At 44.5% G+C, this 23,360-nt stretch overlaps 1 protein-coding gene and 1 long non-coding RNA gene across 3 annotated transcripts in view; one reads left to right on the top strand and one right to left on the bottom strand.

Annotated features, from left to right (window-relative positions):
* Positions 1-833: 833 nt before the first annotated feature.
* LOC113610011 (uncharacterized) lies at positions 834-3,405 on the top strand. Its single transcript, XR_003428900.1, has 2 exons — positions 834-1,352; positions 3,173-3,405. It is a non-coding gene; the product is annotated as an uncharacterized LOC113610011 (long non-coding RNA).
* Positions 3,406-9,207: 5,802 nt separating this feature from the next.
* Positions 9,208-23,360, bottom strand: part of FAT3 (FAT atypical cadherin 3) — a 565,154-nt gene continuing 551,001 nt past the window's right edge. For both annotated transcript variants that reach the window (XM_027087767.1, XM_027087765.1), the window contains exons 22-25: positions 20,248-20,401; positions 17,312-17,967; positions 13,543-13,656; positions 9,208-9,986 (exon numbers count right to left, since the gene is read on the bottom strand). In XM_027087767.1, coding sequence (XP_026943568.1) covers positions 9,361-9,986; positions 13,543-13,656; positions 17,312-17,967; positions 20,248-20,401 — 1,550 coding nt within the window. In that variant the 3' untranslated portion in view covers positions 9,208-9,360. The remainder of the gene's footprint in view (positions 9,987-13,542; positions 13,657-17,311; positions 17,968-20,247; positions 20,402-23,360) is intronic.

The raw sequence follows: 23,360 nt of genomic DNA, 5'->3' as shown, positions 1-23,360 counted from the left end.
TGTTAGAGAAAACGAGAGTCAATTGTAATTTGTACATTTTTGTCTCAAGTATTTTTTCAGCTCTGACAATCATTTCCATGATTTAGATTCAATCATTTGATCCTAACTTTTGCTGCAAAATCAAAAGAAATAATTTAATTTGCTCATCGCACTGTCTGAACATTGCTCTTTACATTATCCAAATTTAAACTCTATGCCACATGACAGGAAAATTAAATTTTCTCATTGTTAAAAATGATCAGAATAATTCAGAAGCATGCCTCCAGGTTACAGTTTCTCTAATTACCTTGTATCTTGAATTCTTAATTAATTATATTCTGAGACATGAAAAAGTCCCTTTGTGCTCAGAGCCCATCCTAAGCTTTTTCCTGTGCTAGGTGAATTATTTACACAGTAAATCTTATCACTGCATTTCAGTTTTGCCCCTGAAGTTGCTGCCCTTTTGGTCATTTTAATCTCATTCCTCTCAGAGTCAATTTCCTACCATTTAGAACAAGCATTCAGACAGTTAGCCTCCCCACATACCAAGATCTCGTCACCTGTCACTGAATTCCTTTGTGACCTAGTTAAATGACATTCTTTTTTTGGGTGGGTGGGGGTCACAGGAATGATACAGCCTTAAAAATCTCTGCCTGGGGCTTCCCTGGTGGCGCAGTGGTTGAGAGTCCAGCTGCCGATGCAGGGGACACGGGTTCGTGTCCCAGTCCGGGAGGATCCCACATGCCACAGAGCAGCTGGGCCCGTGAGCCATGGCCGCTGAGCCTGCGTGTCCGGAGCCTGTGCTCCGCAACGGGAGAGGCCACAACAGTGAGAGGCCCGCGTACTGCAAAAAAAAAAAAAAAAAATCTATGCCTGGAGAAGGAGCTCCTGAAATTGATCAGGGGCTCGACTTCATTAGAAAATAACTGGGTGAGAGAAAGGATGGGCCTCAACACGGATGTGCAGCCGCATCAAGGCCCCGTACCTCTTATCTGTGCAAAACACATTTATTTAAATAAGAGGCTGGATAATGCTCCACAGAGTTTTCTGGCAAAGCATGACTCCAGAGAACACCGGAGCATTAACTCAAAGGATTTGTCTTTTTTATTAATAGCTTTAATCGTTATGAACTGAACTGTTCCTCCAGCAGCCAGACTAGTTGGGGCTCTTGGAAATGATGAAAGCTGCTTCTATACAGGAGGACCAGGATGAAAATTAGGAGAAATCATATGTGGCTACGATTGGAGTGTTTCTTATTTGTCAGACACTGTATGCATTGCATCATTGTCTTCCTGTAACCTGCCCATCTTACAGATGAAGCAACTGAAGTACATACAGAGTGATTAAGTAACGCACCCAAGTTCACACAGCTGGTATGTATCAGAGTCCAAGTCAAAAGTCCAGCCGTGCTTCCCAGACATTCATGTACGTACATACGTATCACCTGGAGAACTTCTTAACATGCAGATTCTGATTCAGTGGGGCTGGGATTCTGTACTTCTAGCAAGCTCCCTGCTGAGGTTGATGCTGCTGGCCCATGGACCACTGTCTGAGAAGCAGGATGGTAGAGCCTAACTCCACAGCCTCTAAAGCAATACATTATAGTTCCTGTCGATGGTCCTTTTTTGTTTTCAACTGACAGAAGCTCATATGGAAATTCATGTCTTAAGGCTTCCTTTGAGTTTTTCTACATCACACAGATAATCTTCAGGTTCAAGGTTGTGGAATAACGATGGCTCAGACACAGACTGATGTTATGAGAACCTCAGCATTCAAGCTCTGTAGAATCTGCTTACATTTTTCTTGCCAAAATCTGTCTTGCCTGGACCCTCCTGTTCAAATGTACAGCCTGAAAGCCAGGCATTTAGTGTTCCAGTGAGAATGAGTTCTAGGTGGTTCTGCCAGTCAGCTGTCTGGCCTTCCTCTGTGAGCCCTGCCCTGCACAGGCAGAGAAGAGTGGCACAGGTGACAATATTTATAGAGACTTAATGGGTCATTCCTCATGGTGGCAGCAAGTTGCCGTAGCAGTCCCCAACCTAGGAGCTCCTAAGAATCTAGAGCAGCAGTATGGCCTCTGGAACATGGGGCCAGCTCCATGTACTTGGTGGAGAGAGTGAGTTATGTGTTGCTACATACTGTGTGTAACTATTGGTGGGATTATTATTTGATGAAACCATTTTGAAAGCAATTAAAGTGGGAGAAGCACTCAGACTTAAAAATGCACATATTCTTTGACCAAAAAATTCTGCTTCCAGAATCCATCCTTCAGAAATCCTAACACATGTGTACATTTACATAAGAATGTTTGTGAGAGCCTTGTCTGTAATATCCAAACATTAAAGCAGTCCATCTAGAAGAGCATGATTAACTTATATGTGGAATCTAAAAAGTAAAACCAACGAATGAATATAACAAAATAGAAACACGTTCACAGATATAGAGAAGAAACTAGTGGCTACCAGTGGGGAGAGGGAGGGGGAGAGGGACAAAATAGGTGTGTGGAATTAAGAGATACAAACTACAGGGCTTCCCTGTGGCACAGTGGTTGAGAGTCCGCCTGCCGATGCAGGGGACGCGGGTTCGTGTCCCAGTCTGGGAAGATCCCACATGCTGCAGAGCGGCTGGGCCCGTGAGCCATGGCCCCTGAGCCTGCACGTCCGGAGCCTGTGCTCCGCAACGGGAGAGGTCACAGCAGTGAGAGGCCCGCATACTGCAAAAAAAAAAAAAAAAGACAGTGAAGGCTCAACTCTGCCTTCTGGTCTAATGGGGGAGCCAGTGCTCTGCTGGTGTTGGCTTATACTGCTTTTCTAGAGTCCCAGGAATCTGTGTGCCAGTTCACATTACCTTGGTAGTTTGAAACCAGCCATGATACAAGTGTTTCTATTGAAACCCAGCAGGACGCTGTGGGGTTCCTGGGCATGGAAGTCTTTCTGTGTCCCCCGCTTCTTGTTTGTAGGGAATAGGCTTCAGCCTCCATGACCTTCCCTGAGTTCCAAACGGTAGGTTCAAGCAGTTGTTAATCAGGGAAGGGAGGGGATGCAGAGACAAGGGAGAAGCCACCAAGAAACAATAGTGCAGCCTTGGGACAGGATCCTGGTTCTGCCTCAAGGGATACACATAACAGTATCTGCAGAACTCAAAGCCCCAACAAATGGAGGACGTTAACTACTTGATGAAGTATTCTTCGTTCCAGAGAGAAGGTCAGTTTGATAACCTCAGGAGAACCCCAGAAGCTCATCAGGAGGCCACCTGAGACCAGATTAAAGGATTGCACACCCTGATTCTCATTAGCAACCCCACCCTTGAACCACTGCTAGAAAACTCTTCACCAGATTCCCCCGGGTTGGGACACACAGTGTTGAAGGGCATGAGCCCACTGTATCCCCCTTTGCCTGGCAAGCAATAAAACTCTTCTTTTCTACTTCACCCAAAACTCTGTCTCCAAGATTCGATCTGGCACTGGTGCACAGAGGCCGAGTTTTCTGCATCGATACCACGGAAGTTGGCAAATGCAACAAATTGGTGCACCCTCTCTTTTATCCAGTTCTTAAGCATTTACGTGCCTACCAATACGTGGATGGACAAGTAACCAGAGGATGCAGCACACCTAACTCTGCCCACGGTAAGGATTTCCAGTAAGAAGAGACTGAATGCCTAGCCAGGGGACAGTGGCTCCAGGGCTCCAGGATCCCGGTCAGGGGCAGGTAGGTGGAGTTTTGCTGCTGGTGCAGGCAGGGCCAACTCCAGGGGTGGCCCAGGGCCTGAGGAGGGGCCTTTATGCAGCTGGTGCTCAGACAGTGTGGTTCTTACAGCAGGACCTCGCCTTCCCTCACCAAGGGAAGTCCTTCCTGGTCTCAAGCTAACCTCTTGTAATGTCACTTCTTTGAAAGGTCAGTTTGTCCCTCCTCCCCAACTTGTCCTGTATATATTTTGACTTTCACTCTGTATAAAAAAATTTCTAGAGCTCTGGTCTTTGGAGGAAAACTCAAGTGCTAATTGTGCCCCAAGCTTTTGGATTTATTTATTTTTTTTTTTTGAGGGGGGACGAGGCTTGTTGGAAAAACTGCCTAGAATGCGTGGGGATGTGTTTACGAATGAGTTCTGCAGAGATGTGGCTCGATGACCCTTATTTGCTCAAATCTTGAGCACTGTTTTCGTTCTAATCAGGAGAAAACCCTACAGGGTGTGTGCCCGGTAAGAAGCTACATAAAGTTCCGGCACAGGTGCACCAGAGCCAATGGAAATCCTTCTGAAGGTAAGAAGTTTCTGAGAAAACTACCATCCCTAGAAATATAAGTGCCATGGGAGCAATTAGCTGAAGACAAATAAAAGGCAACACTTAAAAAGAGTCAACACAATTGCTAATTTCATTTTTTTCTTTTTACTTGAAAACTTGTTTTAACCATCAAATTTTGGCAGTTACAAACCTGTACACTGTTGGTTTTTTTTTTTTTTTGGCTGTCTTTTTTTGTTTTTCTTTTATTTTTTAGAAAAAGAACACAAGACTGAATACTGCCAACAGCATTATATGCACAAAAAAATCTATTTCCATAAGGGACAAGACCCACTTTAAGTGTTAGCTTTCCCTTTGCATAACGTTTGGTGTGTGATGTGTGTGCAAGTTTAGGTGAGTGCACGTGTGTGAAGAAATGATGTAATTCATTCTGAATCCGAAATGGCATGAGAATCAGGTATTTAGTAACTGAGCAAAACACACTTGTTTTCTAAAATATCAATAAAAGCATTTTCTTGGAAACAGAGAGAGTTAAATGAAAATAGTAGAACCAAAGAAAGGTTACAGTACTTTTTGAAATGTTTTAAAAACATCATTTTCAAACGTAAAATGCTTTGTGTGTGTGTGTGTAGTTACCTCAGAAGTTTGCAGAACAACAGCATGGATGACTTAGAATTATATTCGACCCCCCAAATTAAAGCATCCTGATAGGCATCAAATACAGTATATCTACAAAAGCCTGGAAAATTGAAACCATTATATACAATTTTATAAACATTTTAAACACCAAAACATACATCTTTTACAAACCAGCCTGTTTGTAACAGTAAATTTACAAGACAATCTCTCTGATGCAGTGCTTAAAAAGAACTGCTTCCATTTCCAAACACATTTGAACACATTTGTCACTTCCCGAAATGCAGTATTATGGGCTCATAAAATTGTTAAATAGTAGCAATTCAGGTATTTGTTTGCCAGAAGGGTACTACAGTACATACTAATGGGTCCAAACACGCTCCAAATGACTCTATGATTCTCGAGTGCATTCTAAACACTGGAAGAGACTAATTATGGCCTTTGTGTAATATTACATACTTGTAATTATTGCTTTTTCATTATTACATAAGGAAAGAAAATCTTATTCTTTTCCTGTCTCTTAGCTAGCTGGCTAAATGTTAACTGATGCCAAATCCACACATGGAGACTTTAAACCCCAGAATTATACAACCAGAAGCTTAAAGACATAGTGGATTTCCACCAGAATACTGTGCAGTTGAACATTGCAGGACAAAACCCAACACAAACACAGAACCCGCCTTCTCACAGACCACACAAAATGATGACGCTAAAGAAATGCCTCTTCAAATCTCCATTTCTCATGGTTTGAAGCTAAAAACATAAAACATAAAAGCCTAACCACTTTAGCAATATCTGTGCACTGGGAAGGCAGCCGAGTGGACAGCCCAGACAATTATCTGGGCAACCCATGCAAAATGAACACCAGATCTTCCTGAATTATTTCCCATGAAAGTGCTTTCTGGGTCCTAAGTGATTTATTTTGCTAATGTCTATTCCCCGACGTTGATTAGGTAGACTCAGCGTTAGTGGGGGCAGTGGGCGGGGTGAGGGTGGGAAGTAAACAGGAGTTGGCCAATAGCGTTTTCCTTGCTTTTTTTTCCCAGGCTCTGCTAGTGATTCCCTAGGGTGGTTCCAGGTAAGTTCCAGGAATGCATCATCAATTCCCTTTCTAGGTCTTCACCCTGATTGTCTGATAGGGTAAACCTCAGATGCATAGACCTGACCTATTCATATCACTAAGTCTACCTCAATGGCATTTCATGAACTGGCAGGATATGAGTACGTGGAAAGCTGGCGTGGAACGAAACTCAGCAGAAAAATACTCATAGAAGAGAGCAAATAAATTCAACACCTATTTTATTTATCTTTTACAGCCCTATAGCTTCTGCTTACTGTATGACAAACATCGCTAGTCCAGCTATCCTCAACCTAATCAGAATGTGTGCATTGCAAGTAAAATGCCTACAATAGGCTATGGAAAATGGCTTCCAGAGGTAGCACGTACATGTTAGAAAAATATGTATGGGAAAGATACAAATTGGCTTAAATCTTTCCCACGTGGTTCAGCATGGTGAATGGGTTAGGAATAAACACCAGGGCGGGGATGGGGGAAAAAGAAGAAAAATAAATGCACCTAGTAGGTAATATAATCAAAGTTTTACTGAATTTGCTGACTGGTCTTAGTTCCATTCTGTAATTATCATTCCATCCTCATTTTAGTAAACATTCATTTGGCGAAAGCAGTTTTGATAGATGTCCAAAGAAATGTGTGAATTCTGTAACTGCACCTTTCCTGTGGGGGCTGCAAGGAAACCTAGGATCATGAGGCTTCCAGAAAAATACTCTCCATGAGTTCTCTCTTCTGGTATATTCCAAAGCAGGAATGGTGAGAAATCAGAAGGTCTAGCAGAAGCAGGCCAAATGGATGGGTTCTAGTTCTTGTTCAGCTACTTAGCTGCCTGTGTGAGCTTGGGGAAGTCCGTTCCCCTCTCTGGGTATGTTTACTCTTTTATAAAATAAGGGGATTGGACAAGCAGACCTTAAGGACCCTTCCAGCACTTGAATCAGTGGTCACCCCACCTAGTTCCATCTTGGCCTGACTGCAAACCATTTCAGAATCTACTGGGAAAGCTATCCAAAAAGTGAAAAGATATCACGAGTTTAAAGATAATGAAGTATGACACAAGGTTATCTGGGATACATTTAGCTACAGAGCTCCTCTGCAGAAAATCGGGGACGATATCCTGAAGAAAGAGGTATTTTATACAGGTCAGAGCCAAGAGTGGGCACAATTTTCATGGGTGATTTCACAACCGCATTAGGGTCTATTTATTCCTTCATTACTGTGTTGGTTAGGCACTCTGCCTGGAGGGGATGCTGTGTAAGCAGGACTGACTCATGGGCATTAATCTCCTTCTCATATTTCCTGGGGGCAAGAAATGAATTGTTGGTTTTACTTTGATTGTTTTTTATGTCATTGCATTATCGAAAGTGTAGCAGCAGTTCTATTCTAGACCATTAGTTCGTCATTTTCTCCATGATTCTTGCAAATGGTTTCTTACATAAGAGAAATATCAAAGACTTCATTCTTCCAAGCAGCCTTAGTGAAATTCATTTATTTCAAGACCACAGTGCAGATAATGCTTCCATGAGTAGGTCTGACTAGGAGATAGGAAGAGGAGAAAAGCTGAGAAACCTGTGAAGTTTATGCATATACTCAGGAAGCTTGGGAATGAAAAGGAGTTTTTTTTTTTTTTCTTAACCACGATCTTTCAGAAACACTGACTCCTGCAAAGAAGTGGATTGAACACAACTGAAGCAATTAAAAATATGTCTGAGTGGATGACACACAGATCAGGACAGTACGGTGGACACACCAATGCCATATGTCATCAGAAACTGTGGACACAGAGATTTGCTCATATGCAGACAGTGCAAATATGCATTTATTTAACCATGGCCGCTGCGCCCGTGGCCACGATCTGATTGAAGCAAAAGAGGAAAGTCACTCAACCCGTCAACTTTAAGCTTCGACTACCAGGTTTTTGTATTTCCAGTGGGCTGATTCTCCTGTCAAATTTGGAAACTCAAGGCTGAAGCCCACAGGTCAGATGAGAGGAGAACCCCAGGTGTAATGAAACTTTACACATTTTTCAAATGACAGTTTAGTTCTGGAAAATTATAACAAAATACAGTTTTTTTTTTCCCTAAGAAAGCACAGTTTTGCTTCAAGTTCATATAAATGGCAGTACCAAAATAAAGTTAACTGAACCAGAATAAAATACGGCATTTGGTGTTTCTCTAATATCATCAAGATCAGAGAAATTGGAAGGTTGGCCTCATTGGCAGGATTTTTAACATAGTCTATATCCTAAAACCTTCCCGTCAGCTTTCCTCAAGAGCAGCCTTATTGAGTGCAAGCACATATTTGTACATAGGACCAGAAACACACACTATTATAATTTACACACATGAACTATCTACTTTCTTCTCCTTTTTAAAAAACATAATTGCATTTATAGTGATGATGCTAACAGTTTAAAACAACACGTACCTTTTGTCTGCATTATCAAGAATTGTGATTATCTAGCTGAAAACTTTGAAAGTATTATATTTTCTTTTTTTTCCCTGAATTTGTGAATTCTGCTTAAACCTCTCAATATCTCTCATTCTAGAGAACAATGTACCAAAATATTCCTTTATTTGTCTTTTTATTTCCTGATTCTCAGAACAAAGCCCAATTTCTGCAGCAATGTTAAAATTAAAGTTACAGCCAAGAATATTTACTGGAAAACACAAAGACAGATAATCACATTCTTTCTAATGTTTGCACAACCTACAAAATGGTACCCAAATACCCTCACGTATTCCTCTTCATTGATATCTTTCTCAAAGATCATAAAATCCAACTATATTATATTGGATGCTTAACACAAACAAACAAAAATAACTGAGCATACTAAACATGTTACCCAAACCTAATTTTATAGCTGAAAATTGGGCAGCTTATTAAAAAAAAAAAAAAAAAGTTGATTTGAAAGCCTTCATCCCATTTTCTTATTTATTTAATAATATTTATTCCTCTTTTCTTTTGCCTAAGAGACTAACTTTTCCAACAATCATAACTACTATTTTCATTCCCCCCCCCATTGGCTCAAAATTACATGCAACAATGCCTCTTGGCTTGTTGCCAGTTATTAATACTGCAAGGACCGATGCTGTAACACTTTTCCAGGGCACAGTACTGCACAAAGCCATACAGATGGACTGTATAACAATGGGTGAAATTGTTTCCCCCTTTAAAAACTAGGTGCGTCTTGTCGGTCACGAGCGCAGGGACGCACTGCCAGGGTGATGGGTCACCTCTCAGAAACAATTTCTGAACCTTTCCTTTTCAGCCAGCTAGAGTTGAGCTTGCTTGTGACAGTATGGCTCGGGAAGAAGTTCCCAGAAGAAAATACCGCATTTCCCGCTCGCTCAACACAGGACCCTTCGTGGAGATGCGAGCCCAGCCAGTCTCCCTCCGCGTTTCTGTAACAAACCGCGCGCGCGTCACCCGAGCGCATCCTCTACACTTGGGTCTGGTGCTGGGTCTCCATAAAGGGAATGTGAAGGCTGGCGAGGCTGAGCTCCCCGACGCTCTCATAGTCACTCATGGCTACTTCAGAGTCTTCGAAGCCGCAGCTGGCTGACACATCCGAGGACGAGGTGCCTCTGGAATTGTGCAAGGAGAGAGACACACTGTCTGCTGGGCCCGCTGCTGTCTCTGTGCCCTGGTTCATGCTCACGGCAAAAGTACTGAATTCACAGGTGGCGGGAGGGCCCACCAAATCCGTTTCGTTGGGGAAGGGGTGGGGAGGGAGGTACTGGCTGGGATGGAACTGGGGCCTTCTCCTGCAGTCTGGGCTCAGCGTGCTGGCCAGTGAGACCGGCTGGGAGGGCGGCAGGGCCTCATACTGGTCCGGGAAGTCCTCTGGCAGGGGTGGGGGCAGCTGGTCCTGACTCAAGAACTCCTCTTCGTGGGGGGGTGGGTACTCGCTGTCGATGTCGTAGCCGCCCAGGTAGTAATCGCTCTCCAACTCCCGCGTGCTGCCCTGGTGCGCCGAGCCTCCCTCCTGGTTCTCGTAGTTGGGTACCTCTTCTATGTCCGACAGGCGGGCCCCTGGCATCCAGTCAGAGGTGTCCCAGTGATAGGCTGTGAGAGAGAAGCCGTGTCAGTTAGTTTCCTCCAGAATGGAGCTGGAGTCAGGGCTCAGAAAGGAGCAGGCAAGGAACCTGACATGCAATTCTTAACGTCCAGGAGACCCTAAGAAGCCAGGGTCACCCGCATGCTTTTTACAAGGGTCTCTCAGGACCAGCCATGCTCTGGCCCGGGAAGTACAAGGCAATGGCAACTCTGAGGATGACACCTGGTTGCTGCAGCATCTCCCACTCAGCCATGCCGGAAGCGATGGCCAGCGAGGGCATGCCGAGCAAACAACAGTTCTAGAACCCTCTCTCCTCTTCCTAGCCACAGGCTAAGTGCACATCCAGGCTGGCAACATGCTCGAAGAGGTAGATGCATCAGCCGTCCTGTGGACCACAGGAGGGAGGGAGATGTGCGTGCAAACAAGTGAGTTGCTGGAGCAGGGGAGAGGCTGGGGGAGGGAGGATGCTGGGCTGGGACTTTCACCTCCAGTACCAAGCACACAAGACACCTGGAACATGCAAAATTCAGATCAAAGAAACTCAGAAAAGATGGAAGGAGAGTGACAGGGTAAGAACAAACTCAGCAATTCCAAACGCATAAGTAACATATTATGCTGGGGGCATGGCAGAATCACCTCGGTTGTAGTTCTGTCCTTGATCCGTGACAGACACTGTTTAAATACAAAGTGAGAAGTAAAACTGACAGTCCAAGTCATGTGAAGAAGGTACAATAGAACATTTTAGAGGATGTAAAAAAATGTTCCTATTTCTCCTTGTTGTTATTTGCGAAACGAAAAGATAAGTCGCATCTGTACCAGGCCCTAATAGTATTAAATCACTAATAAAAGTTACCCGATTGAAATCAATTCCCATAATATTGTAGTTTTGAATGATTTCTTAAATATCCCCAGCTCACAGTAGGTGCTCAATCAATACATGTTGAATGTAAGAATGAATTTAGTATTAATCTGGATTTCGATTAAGTGGGTACTCTTCTCTCGGAAGGGATTTTATAAAAAGAGTACCTCACATATGAAAAGAACTATGACCTGGATTTTTTTTCGAAATTGTAAAATTCACTCCAATCCAGAGAGAGACGTTCAGCGTCTCATTGAAACCACCTGTACCACCCCCTCTGCTGCCAACTGATTAAAATCACCTCTAGTTCATAAAATAAATAAGCTATATTGTACAGCACAGGAAATACAGACAATATTTTACAATAACTATAAATGGAGTATAACCTTCAAATATTGTGAATCGCTATGTTGTACACGTGAAACTTATATAACATTGTACTATACTATACTTCAATAAAAAAAAAAAGTCACCCCTAGTTCAAAGTAACAAGGAAGTGATATTTCCAAAAGGTTAACTCTGCACAAAGAAATGCTATGGAAGAAAACAGTAAATACCTTCATTCTCTATAGTGTCAACTACATTGTTGACAAGCTGAATGACAGTCACTATGGATGCTTGTGGCCAGGAAAAGAAGACAGGAGGGAGGAGAAGGACAGCTTCAGGTTAGTTATGTATTTTAAACATACATTCACTTGTCTTAACAACAACAATGGTAACAACAAAGGCACAGCATGCAAACACCCAAAGCTTCCCGAAGTCCATCCGTTGGACTCCAGCGGACACTTTCATCCCCCCGGCTTCTTGGAGGAAGGGAAACAGCAACAAATCCGGGGCCAGTCCTCCTGAAAGGCACGATCGGCAGGAATTGCTGGGTCATAAATTCACACCTTGTGGCCCAGTAAAATCAATCTAGGAAGGCAAAGGCCATCAGCTTACGCTAATTTCTCATTAGTGACTCCCAAAGGCTCCAAGGAAGACCTCACTATTCTCAGGGGTAAGTACTTGCTGGTCAGCCATGCTGCTCTGAGCCAAATGCCAGTGATGAAGGATAACCTTTGCAGCACTGATGGTTTCACGCTCACATGACGTCACCGATAGCCTAGAACGACCTGAGGCCCAGATCCCACCCGTAAAGTGTAGATGAGAGTCAGCATTTGGCCTCTGAAATAGTCAGAAACTGGGAAGGAGATTTCTGTGCTCATATGGGTTGCCTGAGCACCTGATACCAGTAGCTTCTGGAGAGGTGACCAGGCACTTTAGGAAGCCTGCTTTAGTCAGGACCAACCTAGAACGCTAAGCCTGAAAGCCCAAGTGTGTGATGAAGAAGAGCCTGTGAGAATAGTCAACCAGGCATCATCGCTGGAGCTGCTGCCTGGAGTTTGGAAACACTACGTTCTTAGCTGCTTCTACATAAAATGCAAACCAGCGACAACTTTTCTTCTGGCTGGGGATGAAGAAGGGAGTAAAGAAATCTGGAGGCCTGCCTCTGATCTTCTGAGATTGCTCAGAAGAAATCCACTGTTACATGGTTTGTTACCCCAATGGTCAGATACACTGAGGTTTCCGCACCTCTCAGGAGTGCCAGGGATTTGGGATGGAGGTGGAAGAGATTTGGGGCTGGTGATGGGGAAAGCAGACTATTTGACTTCCATGACTGCTTCTCTGGCCTCGGGGCTCCTTTGTTCCTGTCTTTACCTGGGGCGGGCCGGGGGCGGGTGGTGGTTGGCAAAGACTATGTCATTTTCATTTTGTTCTTCGGGCTACAAAATGCCCAGCACAGGATTCAACATTCAGGAGAAACTCAGCAAGGGTTTATGGGGTGAATGATTACATAAATTATAAATATCCAATTTTGCCAATTGTTGATAAATGGGAAAGTAGCATAAGGTATAGACTAAGGTAAGCCTGCCTGTCACTGTCAATGACTACTTGAAATTATTCTTTGTTCACCACCATGTGGTAAATTCTCACTGTTTTATGACTATTTCTGCACCCTTTCCCTGCCCTGGGGAGACCAACCCATCCTCCAAAGCTGGTTCCTCAAGCTCAGAAAACCCAGTCCTTCATTAACGCCCTCTCCATAAACATGGGTTCACAGGAGGTAGAGGCTGCAGCTTTGGGGTGTCAGTGAGGTTCATGTACCACATGGAATCGTATGCAACATTTTGGGGGTATGTGCATTTTTCTAAGGAGCTGATCCATCGTATCTAAGATAAGATTCTCCAAAGGCCCATGACCTCAAATGATTGAAGAAGAATGAAGATACTACCTCTCTGGGAAGGAGGTTCTACGAGAAGGAGGTCTTGCCTCTGAACTAATTTCTAATGATGGGGAGGTTGGGTGGATAGTGAAGTGTGAAGAGATCATCATGAGCTAGAATAAAAAAGGAAACAAATCACACTTTGCTAGAGAGTATCCTTTGGGATGGGGTAGTTCCATCATGTACTAAGTCAAAGAGGACGCATTACTGGAGGTCTGCGGGAACCTCCTCTACTTCTGTGCCTGCTCCCAGCTGCGGCTCAATGAGTGCTTGCTTTTTCAGCGGACACGCAACAGTGGAGCCCAGCGAGAGCTGTGAGCATAAGCAAAAGCCCACGCTTGGGCCAGGAAACAGGATGGGTCCCAACACCTTCCTCTCAACCAGTGATTGCCAGCACAGGAAACAGAGCCCACCGGGAGGGACAAATTCCATGACTTCTTACCATTGTCGTCACCAGAATCTGACTGGAAGGAGCTCAGGGACTGAACTTCTGAGTTGCTGCCTTTATTACTGCCTGCAAAGCAGGTCACTTCTCCTGGGTCATCAACCCCTTTGTCTTCGTGGACAGCCAGAGAGAAAGCAGAAATGACACTGGTTACCTTGTGCATATTTCCAGCCCCGCCCCCTGCCAGAGTTCACTTCTTGGGGCACTTTCATTTGCTTAGAGAAAATAATTTAGTGCACAATAGAAAACTGACTGTACCATCAGGGGCAAAGATCTGTCAATCAAGAAATTTACATTATGGATTCGAAACCCTTAACCTGTGGTAAATGAGCTTCCAAATAGCTGACAGCCGAAAGTCGCTGTTCCATCCTCAAAGGGAAGCGACTAAGTGAAGAGGAAAGCTAGGATGAAGTGGCTGGGCTGCTCTTTGCCATTCAGAGTTAATTTAGATCATTTACATGAACTGATGTGGTGTCAACACCAGGTTAAATGAGATTACTTTTAAAATAGGAGTATAAATATTTTATAGGCAAGAATGCCATTACACTAATCCGAACTTCCCTCTCTGGGGAGCGAGTGGAGTTCTCAGCTTTGCCTTCTAGAGGGCAGCGCCACATCATTTTTGGGAATGACAGCATTCGGCACTCCGGAGGACAGCAGTCAGCGGTGTGGATGTGCTCTTAGCCACACACTTCTCCTTCTTTGCCATACAAAGAGAGCCTGCACACACACACACACACACACACACACACACACACACACACGCACGCATGCACTACAGGGCTACTTTCTTATTTGATGGACTAAAAGAAGCAATAAAAACCCATATCTGGAAGTTGTCAAGTGAAAAATGAATTAGTCACCCAGAGAGTGTCTTGCCAGCTAGCTCTGCCTTGCTTAACAAAGGGGGAAATGTAGTCGATAAAAGCTCAACAATACTTTGGGGGGACATGTGAGTTTTGGCCTGAGGTGGATTCTGGAAATAAAGCTGTCACATTACAAAGTGGGTGGAGGGAACTGATCACCAGGAAAATCATCACGGAATGTGATGGTATGAAGAGACGGGGACTCGTGATTAAGGGAACAGTTGTTCTTCATGACTAGAGAAATCGCTGTTTCTTCCACAAAATGTGCAGGCACTGCAGCTCTGCATCTGCCATCAGATGCGGAAGCCACAGCAAAACGATGAGTTGGATGAGCAACCGATACAAGTGGACAGAGATGCCAGGGAGATATTCACCTCCCAACAGCCATGTGGCAGAAAACTTGTGCCTTGGAAAAGCACAAGGTGGGCACCAGGCTTAGCCCTGAACACAAGGAAGGAAATGCCAAATGATCCACCCTGGTGAGTATAGTGCTGTGCACAAAACTCCTTTCTCCACTCTTCCATTTATTCAAAATCTTCACTGCTAAATGAAGGAGGCTTTCTACTAACCAGGGGATTGGCAAGGCTGCAGTAGAGTCTAACTCTACCACTAATTCGAGAGGGAATATATTTATGGTTAAAATCCAAGGGGAAGGACTTGAAGTGTAAGTGTGTCTACTCAGAGGTGGAGTCAGCAGAGAGCATAGTTGGAGTGGTACTAGAATAGAGGCTGTCCTCCATCATCAGGAGACTCTCTCCCTCTCCCGTCCCTCTCCCACTTCCCTGGTAAAGCTCCCAAGAGCGGTCTGGGTAAAAGCACAGGCTTTGGACCCTGATGCACCAGATGCCAATCCTCACCCCTCCCTTTCCTAGTTACTGCTCTAAAGTAAGTCATTTCACTTATCCACTCCTCCAATTGGTCCCATGTGGGGCAGCTGTGGGGATTTAAGGAGACGATCCAGCACATGGCAGTGGTGGTTTTTCATGTTCATCTGCTGCCTCTGTTTTCTCACCAAATCTCTTCGTCCTTAACCCTTGCATGCTGAACTCTGTCTTGAGGACTCATTGGGACATTCTTGAGATCACTAAGAAACTTCTAGGTGTCAAGTGCAGTATTTTGTTAAGACTGTGTCTTCCTGGATGGTTTTACGGTGCTCAACCCTGCTGACCTTATTGCTGACCTTATTGGCTTCTGCTTGGCTGCCCTTTCTGCTTTCCTTGCCCTCTTTTTGTTGACATGTGTTTTGTTTCCCTTCCTGGCCCCAACTCCCTGCCCACCTCCCACATGTAGGCATCTCCAAGATCCTTTCTGAGGCCCAGGTGGACCATCCTCTCTCTGTTCCTGCTCCCCCGGTGAGCTCATACTCTCAGAGATTCAATCATTTTTCATGTAGTTGGTGTCCAAACTTTCACCTCTGGCTGCCCTCCTCCTAAACAACAGAGCCAGACACCCTCAGGTAACCCCTCACGTGTCCCCTGCACTGACTGAGCTGCTTCCTGTTCCCATTAGGCCCTCTCCAATAGTTTCCTACTCAAATCTTACTCATGCTTAAAGACACCAGTAGGAATGCCCCCTTCCTTCATGGAGACGCCCTGTATCTCCTTGGGTACATGTGCTTTCTAGCTCCATTTGAAACCAGCCTCCCCCCTCCCCTCTTTACCCCGACATACATCAAAGTACTGTAATCCTAGCCTTTGGAAACTCCTGCTACCCAGGGTGTCCCTGCTACTCGAATATAAAGCCATTAGGCCTGATGAAAAGTCGTAGGATACAACGGAGCTTGCCTTAGTTTCATTCTGACTGATGTTAGGACAGAGAAAGCAATCACCACCTCTCCCCAGGTGTTCATATAGGACAACAAAATGGTCTCTGCTCCCTCCCTCTTTGGGCCTATTTAGTCTCTTCTCCATGGATCAGTCAGAGCCATCCTTTAAAAATGTAAATTAGATCAAGCTACTTACCTGATTAAAAACTGCATTAGGGTTGCTGTTAAAATGTATCCACTCTCCCCGCTGCTCACCAAGCTCCAATTACATTGACCTTGTCTATGTTCTTCAATATACTAAAGTCTTTCCCACCCCAGGGCCTTTGCACTTGTGGCTCTTCTGTTTGCCTAGAATTCTGCTGTATGAGGCCAAAAGGAGAGGGAAACACTAGCATCTGGCCTGGACCACTTTTCCTGCTTGTGGTTCACCTTCTTGTTTCCTGAACCCTGCATTCCAGCCAAACAGACGGACTTGGTTTTCTTCTGATCATGTGGGTGCCTCTATGTGGTGGAACACCCTCCTTTTCCTGGACCTTTGATCCACCATGGTCCAACTCAAATGTCCCTCTGCTCCCCTCAAGTCTTCACCCTAAGACTAGAAATACTCTCTTCTGACCTTCCATAGCACACTTCCTGTATATCACATAAGTGGCTATGCTGCTTGTTTTATTGCCAATGGTGTGCTATTGTGAGAAGAGCATGGGTTCTACCTAAATGGGAAAAGAATTTGAAAAAAATAGATACATGTATATGTATAACTGAATCACTTTGCTGTACACCTGAAAGTATCACAACATCGTTAATCGACTATACTCCAATATAAAATAAAACGTTTTTTAATTTAAAAAAAAAGAAGAGCATGGGTTTTAGAGGCTGGCAGCCCTGTATTGGAGTACCAGCTTCCTCTTACTAGCTGTGTGATATTGTGCACATTATGTATGTTCTCTGAGCCTCATTTTCCCCATCTGTAAATGGGGATAAGAACCAGGGCAATATTTCAGGGCTGGTGTGAACATTCAGGGTCAGAACATGTCCTACTGAGAGCTCTGTGCCTCCGGGGCGCTCTCCCTTCCCGAATTTCCTTCCAGTAAACACGAGCGGAAGAAATAATGATGCATTACTACTTCCGACTCACTTTCAGTTCCGGCATCCCAGCCATTCTTCCGGATGGAATCGCAGTCAGAACGGCAGGGGGACACGGCAGGGAGGTTGGGGGCCACACTGCACACGACCACACCCCGCCTGGCCGTCAGGATGCGCGGTGACTCGGGGTGAAATGTAGTCATCTCCTGGTGCTCGCCGCCCAGCCCGTCCACGATCTTGTCCAGGTTGCTCCTGGAGTCGCTCTGGAAGCACGGGGTGTAGGCCATGGGGCGCACAGGGACCTGCGGGGGCCCCACCTCCTGGTAGACGTTGCGGCTGTCCCCGCCGCCCCGCAGGTTCCGGAATGGAATGCCGTTGCTCTTGTTGAGCAGGGCGGCCGTAGCAGGGTCCTGCACCAGTGTGATGTTGTTGCGGGAGTAGTTCTTGCGGAAGACCTTCTTGCGGAAGAAGATGAAGAGGATGACGAGGACGAAGATGACGCAGAGGACCACGGCGATGCCGATGAGCTCCTCCTTCCCCACATAGGAGTGGCCGGCCTGGATGTTGGGTACCACGACGGGGCGCAGGCCGCAGTACTGCCCCACGTAGCCTGGTGTGCAGTTGCAGAGGAAGGAGCCAAACACGTTCACGCAGGCGCCGCCGTTCTCACACTCCTCCCGCTCGCACTCGTTGACGTCCTCCTCGCACCTTCGCGACAGAACACACAAAAGCCCCCCTCAAACATCAGGACCTGCGGACATTCCATGTTAAACCGACATCTTTAAAGGAGAAAAAGCGGACTTCCCTGGTGGCGCAGTGGTTGAGAGTCCGCCTGCTGATGCAGGGGACACGGGTTCGTGCTCCGGTCCGGGCAGATTCCCACTTGCCGCTGAGCGGCTGGGCCCGTGAGCCATGGCCGCTGAGCCTGCGCGTCCAGAGCCTGTGCTCCGCAACGAAGAGGCCGCAACAGTGCCGCGTACCGCAAAAAAAAAAAAAAAGAGAAAAAGTACCTAAAGGGTACCTGAAGCAAGACAAAAATGATGTGATGCAGTGTATATGGGAGGTGGGTGAGCATTTATGCGCCCACCGTAGACCCCGGTGATCATCATGCATTAAGGGATTTCTCCCAATGCAGTCTCTCCCACATTCTGACCCTAGCGGGTCGGAGGAAGAAAACGGCTGCCATGGGAGAGACGAGAAGGAGCAGAAAAAGAAACCACAGATGCTGTTGAAGACGTACTGGTCTCCAAAATGCTCAGGGCCAGATGCATCTCAGAATGTAAAATTTTGCAATTTTAGAAATGACATACAGTACATACCTTTCATATTACGTAGAATACCCACCCCATCCCAGGAACTGGTGCTGACATAGGCCCCATAGTCAAATATGCCAGTGTTTCTACAGTAAAACATACGGATATTCACAATAAATGAGGGAAATAAAGACTAGAAGTAGCCTCGGAATGGGTTTGGCTGACTTTGCCACCAAATTAGTTTGCCACGAATTTATCCTCAGTCCTTTTAGTTCTCAGAGCTTCTGGTATTGTAGAGCTACACTTAAAGAGCTGTGAAGCTAGACACCCTATAATAGAGTTTCCAGGGAGGAGAAAGTTTTTGGTTCTGACATTTCTCTCTAATGGATACAGTCATTTTTGGTCTCTCTGGGAAGCAGGGGTAATAGGGTGTATGTAGGCAGTGGGTGGAGGGCTAAAGCATCGTATCTTCTGGATTCTATGCTTATGTTAAAGGCTAAGGCTAACGCAGATTATCAGGAAAAATGATTAAAGCATTCTAACGAAAAATAAATCCATTTTATTCTCTTTAAAGCAATCCGTGACTTGTTTTGAGTATAATTATAAGGCAAACATGTAAGTCTTACTCTTTCTTAGTTTAACATTATTTAAGAACATAGATCTTTCTTCTTCCCTGTCCTCTACTTCCCCAGTTATTCTGATATGTTCATTTTAAAAGGCCCGATCACTTCTATCTTTGGTAATCCACCTTTTAAAATGTAGTCAAATGTCCCTAATTTGAACAGATTGAGGCCAGGTCAGCTGGAAATTAGTCAGAATCACAGAGTATTTAAAAATAAATGCAGCTTTATTACTTTAAATTACATCCAACAATTCAAAGTCAGCTAAGTATTTCCTGGTGAAGTCCTCGGGAGATTTACTTTAATGAATACGTAAGACTGATCTGTAATTAGAATATCACTTTGCTTGAGATTACGTATACATATATATATATATACTTCTAAAACCATCAAGGATAGTTGAAAGCGTTGTTTTACTAAGAACTTAAAACATTCCCTTTCCATTCGGCTCACAGTTTAATTTCCCTCTTCCTTGGGGGAAAAAAAGATTTGCAAAGGAAACGTAAGTGTTCAGTTTCTCAGAATGATCATAAAATGCTAGAAAGTAGAGCCCAGTTTATGAGTTCTGGGGAAATGGATAGTATATCTGCCTCAGAGCTATACTGGAAATATTAGGGGTCAGAGAAGACTTTCTTTAAAAGGATTGTTTTCCTGATTACAGAACACATAGTAATTGTATAAATTTTTGAAAATATAGAGAAGTATAAAGTAAAAATATAATTAACCCATAACCCCACTACCCAGAGATAATCCCTGATAACATTTTAGTCATTTGTAAGCACGCTTTATATTCAGATATTAACCCTTTGCCCATCCTATGAGTGGTGAATATTTTATGCCAGTTAGGTGTGTTTTTTTTGTTGTTTTTTGCTTTAATATTTATTTATTTGGCTGCACCGGGTCTTTAGTTGCAGCGTGCAGGATCGTTTTTAGTTGTGGCATGCGGGATCTAGTTCCCTGACCAGGGATTGAACCCGGGCCCCCTGGATTGGGAACGTGGAGTCTTAACCGCTGGGCCACCAGGGAAGTCCCAATCCCAGTTAGTTTTTTACTGTTTGGTTTTCTTAGCAACAAGAAGCAGCGTAGAGAAAGACTAATTGCACAATCTCACTTACGTGACTCCAGTGAGCCCAGCTTTGCAACTGCAGATGAAAGTGTTTCCTATGGGGTCACAGGAGCCTCCATTCCGGCAGGGGTTTGGGAAGCAGGCTGTGATCTCCGATTCACAGTTTCTCCCGGTGAACTGGGAGAGACAGGTACACTGATAACCTGGAGAAACAGAGGAACTCATGAGCCATGGATGCCACTGGTAATGCTCAGAGTGCACGGACTCGGCCAGACATGGCCTAATTCCTCTGAATCAAATCTTAGGCAGGGCCCAAATTCCCAAGATGATTAGCAAATTGGTTATTTTGAACTTGGAACCCATCTTGCCACGAAAATGCCAAGTAATGGTTTGGAGCTTGTGCTAGTCCACAAAAATTCACCTAATTAACCACGTACATGAATGCTAGTGAGAATGGTAAGCGACACCCAGGGAACAGATCCCCAAAACAGAAACCAGGATGGGGCAGAAGATGCTTTCCCCACCAGGCTGCTACTGTAAAAGGTAGGATGTCTCCATGAAGGAGTTTATCATAGGTTCCATACTCATTTCATTAGAACTCATTCTACAGTAGCTTCCTGAGAAGGGGTTTATAAGAAGTCAATGTTGTGAGACCTTGAACGTGTTTTTACTCCACCCTTACACTTCTTTGATAATTATGTATGGAATTCTAAACAATTCCCTCTATGTTACTTTTGAGAAATCCAAAGTTGTTTTGGTTCCTGAAGTTTGTGTGTGACCTAGTTCCTTTTGTCGCTAACAGTTTGGAGGGGCTTCTCCTGTCCCCAACAATTTTCTGAGCTTTCACAATGATGTACACTTAACTTGAACCAGTACTGGGCTCTCACAATTTCTCTCACTGGAAATTGTGAAACTTTATTGCACTGATGATTTCCTTTGTTTTCTCTATTCTGTTTTTATGGAAGTCTTATGGTTTGGATCTTAGATCATTTGGATCTTCCTTTAATTTTATCTTTCTCTCATGTTACACTTCTGTGAGGTTTTGCTTTACTTTCCGAGAGAGTTTCTCATCTTTTGAAACTTTTATTGAGATTTTCATTTATGTTATCATAAATAGTTTCTTCCAAGTTGCTTTTCTCTGTTTCTGTGATTTGGTCTCTGTGAAGGTAGATTTTATGTATCAAGCTGATTAGGCTACGGTGCCCAGTTATTGGTCAAACACTAGTCTAGATGTTGCTGTGAGGGTATTTGTGGATGTGATTAATGTTTATAATCAGTTGACTTTAAGTAAAGCAGATTACCCTACATAATGTGGGTGGATTTTATCCATTCAAAAGAAGGCCTTAAGAAGAAGGAATGCTGCCTCAAGACTGCAACACAGAAATCTTGGCTGAATTTCCAGCTATGAGGATTTCAAAGTAAAGACTGAAAAATCTACTCTTCATGAATTTCCAGCCTGCTGTCCTGCCATATAAATTTCAGACTTGCTAGCCCCACAAACTTGTGAACAAATTTCTTAAAAATCAATCAATCAATCAATCAGTCAGTCTATCTCTCTCTCTACCTACCTATCTATAATGTACCTATCTACCTTTCCATCAATCATCTATCTATCTGTCTATCTATCGTATTGTTTCTGTGTCCCTGGAGAACCTTAATACAGTCCATCTCTTCCACATGAGAGGATTTCCTTTTTCTGGTAATCCTGGCTTATCAGCTCATATTGAAGAGTGGGGTCGAAGAAAACTAGAAATCGAAATCTGATAGGAAGCTCTAAGCACATCAGTGGAGCTTGTCAACAATACTGTGTCAGTACCCTTGGGTTGCTCAAGGTTGGTTAATTTCCACATTAATGGCTCTATCATCTGCCCAGAGGGAGGGTAAAGGCTGGTTTCTAATGTTTGGGGGAGTGGGTGGTAGTAGAGGAAGAGTATTTGTGGGTCTCAGCATCCAACAAGCACATCCTATTTACTTTGGTTTGCAAATAACCATCCCCACTCTTATTTGAAGGGCTCTTGGGCTAACCTCTGCTCCCCAAGTGGTCAGTGACTGATGCTGGGATATTGTAGATTGATCTCTATAGGTATAAGATAGCTAATAATCTATAGATTGAAATACAGCATGCTCTCATGGACGTTTTACTGAATCCCCACTCCAGAGAACTCTCACATACAGGAGGACATGATGACTGTGTGTGGGTGTTCATAGGTTTGGAGAGAGAAGGACTCATCTTCAGGAGGCAAGTGGAAGAGGCAAGAGAGAAATCTTTACACTCCTAAGAGGAAGGAACTGGGTAGCCCCAGCCTCCCTGGCACTAAGAACCCAGAGGGCCAGAGGTTGAGGCTCTGAGAGAGAGACATAATACTCTTGAATGCAACACCAATGAAATACCAGGGAACTAATATATAAGGAAAGACCACTGTTGATGCAAACTGTGTCCAGAGATGGGCGGCCTGAAGTCTATGGGCAGGATGCATTAGTCTGGGGTCTGCTTGCTTCAAATTATGCTGCTGACTTGGGGTAATTTTTTTCCCAATTTGGGCAGTTGCTCACCTAAATGGAAGTGGGGATTGCTGAAAGCAGTTGGAACTGGGAAAAATGCTTCTTTTTGTCACCTGGCTAGTCTTTGGTGAGGATGGCATGCCATTTAGAGGGAGAGTGACTTGTGAGAATGAAGTCAATTCCTTTTAAGACTAAAGGGTGGGGCGGAGCAACCACAGTAGGGAATCTGCAAAGTAGGGCAGTGATGAGTAGGGAGGGCAGTCAGGAGGGGGAACCTAAGGCAAGGTGGGTGAGCTCAGGTACAATTCCTCCCTCTCCAGCTCCTATTTGACAAGCCCTGGCCTTTTCTCAAATAAAACCATAGCAGCAGTAGTAGGGGGCCAGGGAGGGGCAAGGAGGAACTGTCTGGAAATAAGGGACATTTGAATCACTATTATGGAAACTGGATTCTAACGAGGGTCATGGGCTTGATTATTTTGATTGGGTGTCTTTCTGCCTTGGAAAATCAGAATTTAAAATGAGGCACTCCCGTTGGGGCTTCCCTGGTGGCGCAGTGGTTGAGAGTCCGCCTGCGGTTCGTGCCCCCGGGAGGATCCTACATGCCGCGGAGCAGCTGGGCCCGTGAGCCATGGCCGCTGAGCCTGCGCGTCCGGAGCCTGT

The sequence above is a fragment of the Aethalodelphis obliquidens genome, unplaced genomic scaffold, assembly GCF_003676395.1.
Source record: "Aethalodelphis obliquidens isolate GAN/ISIS:26980383/991018 unplaced genomic scaffold, ASM367639v1 scaffold60, whole genome shotgun sequence".
Classification (NCBI taxonomy): domain Eukaryota; kingdom Metazoa; phylum Chordata; class Mammalia; order Artiodactyla; family Delphinidae; genus Aethalodelphis; species Aethalodelphis obliquidens.
Note: the sequence above shows the minus strand (reverse complement) of the source record. Positions and strands in the feature narration are given on the sequence as shown.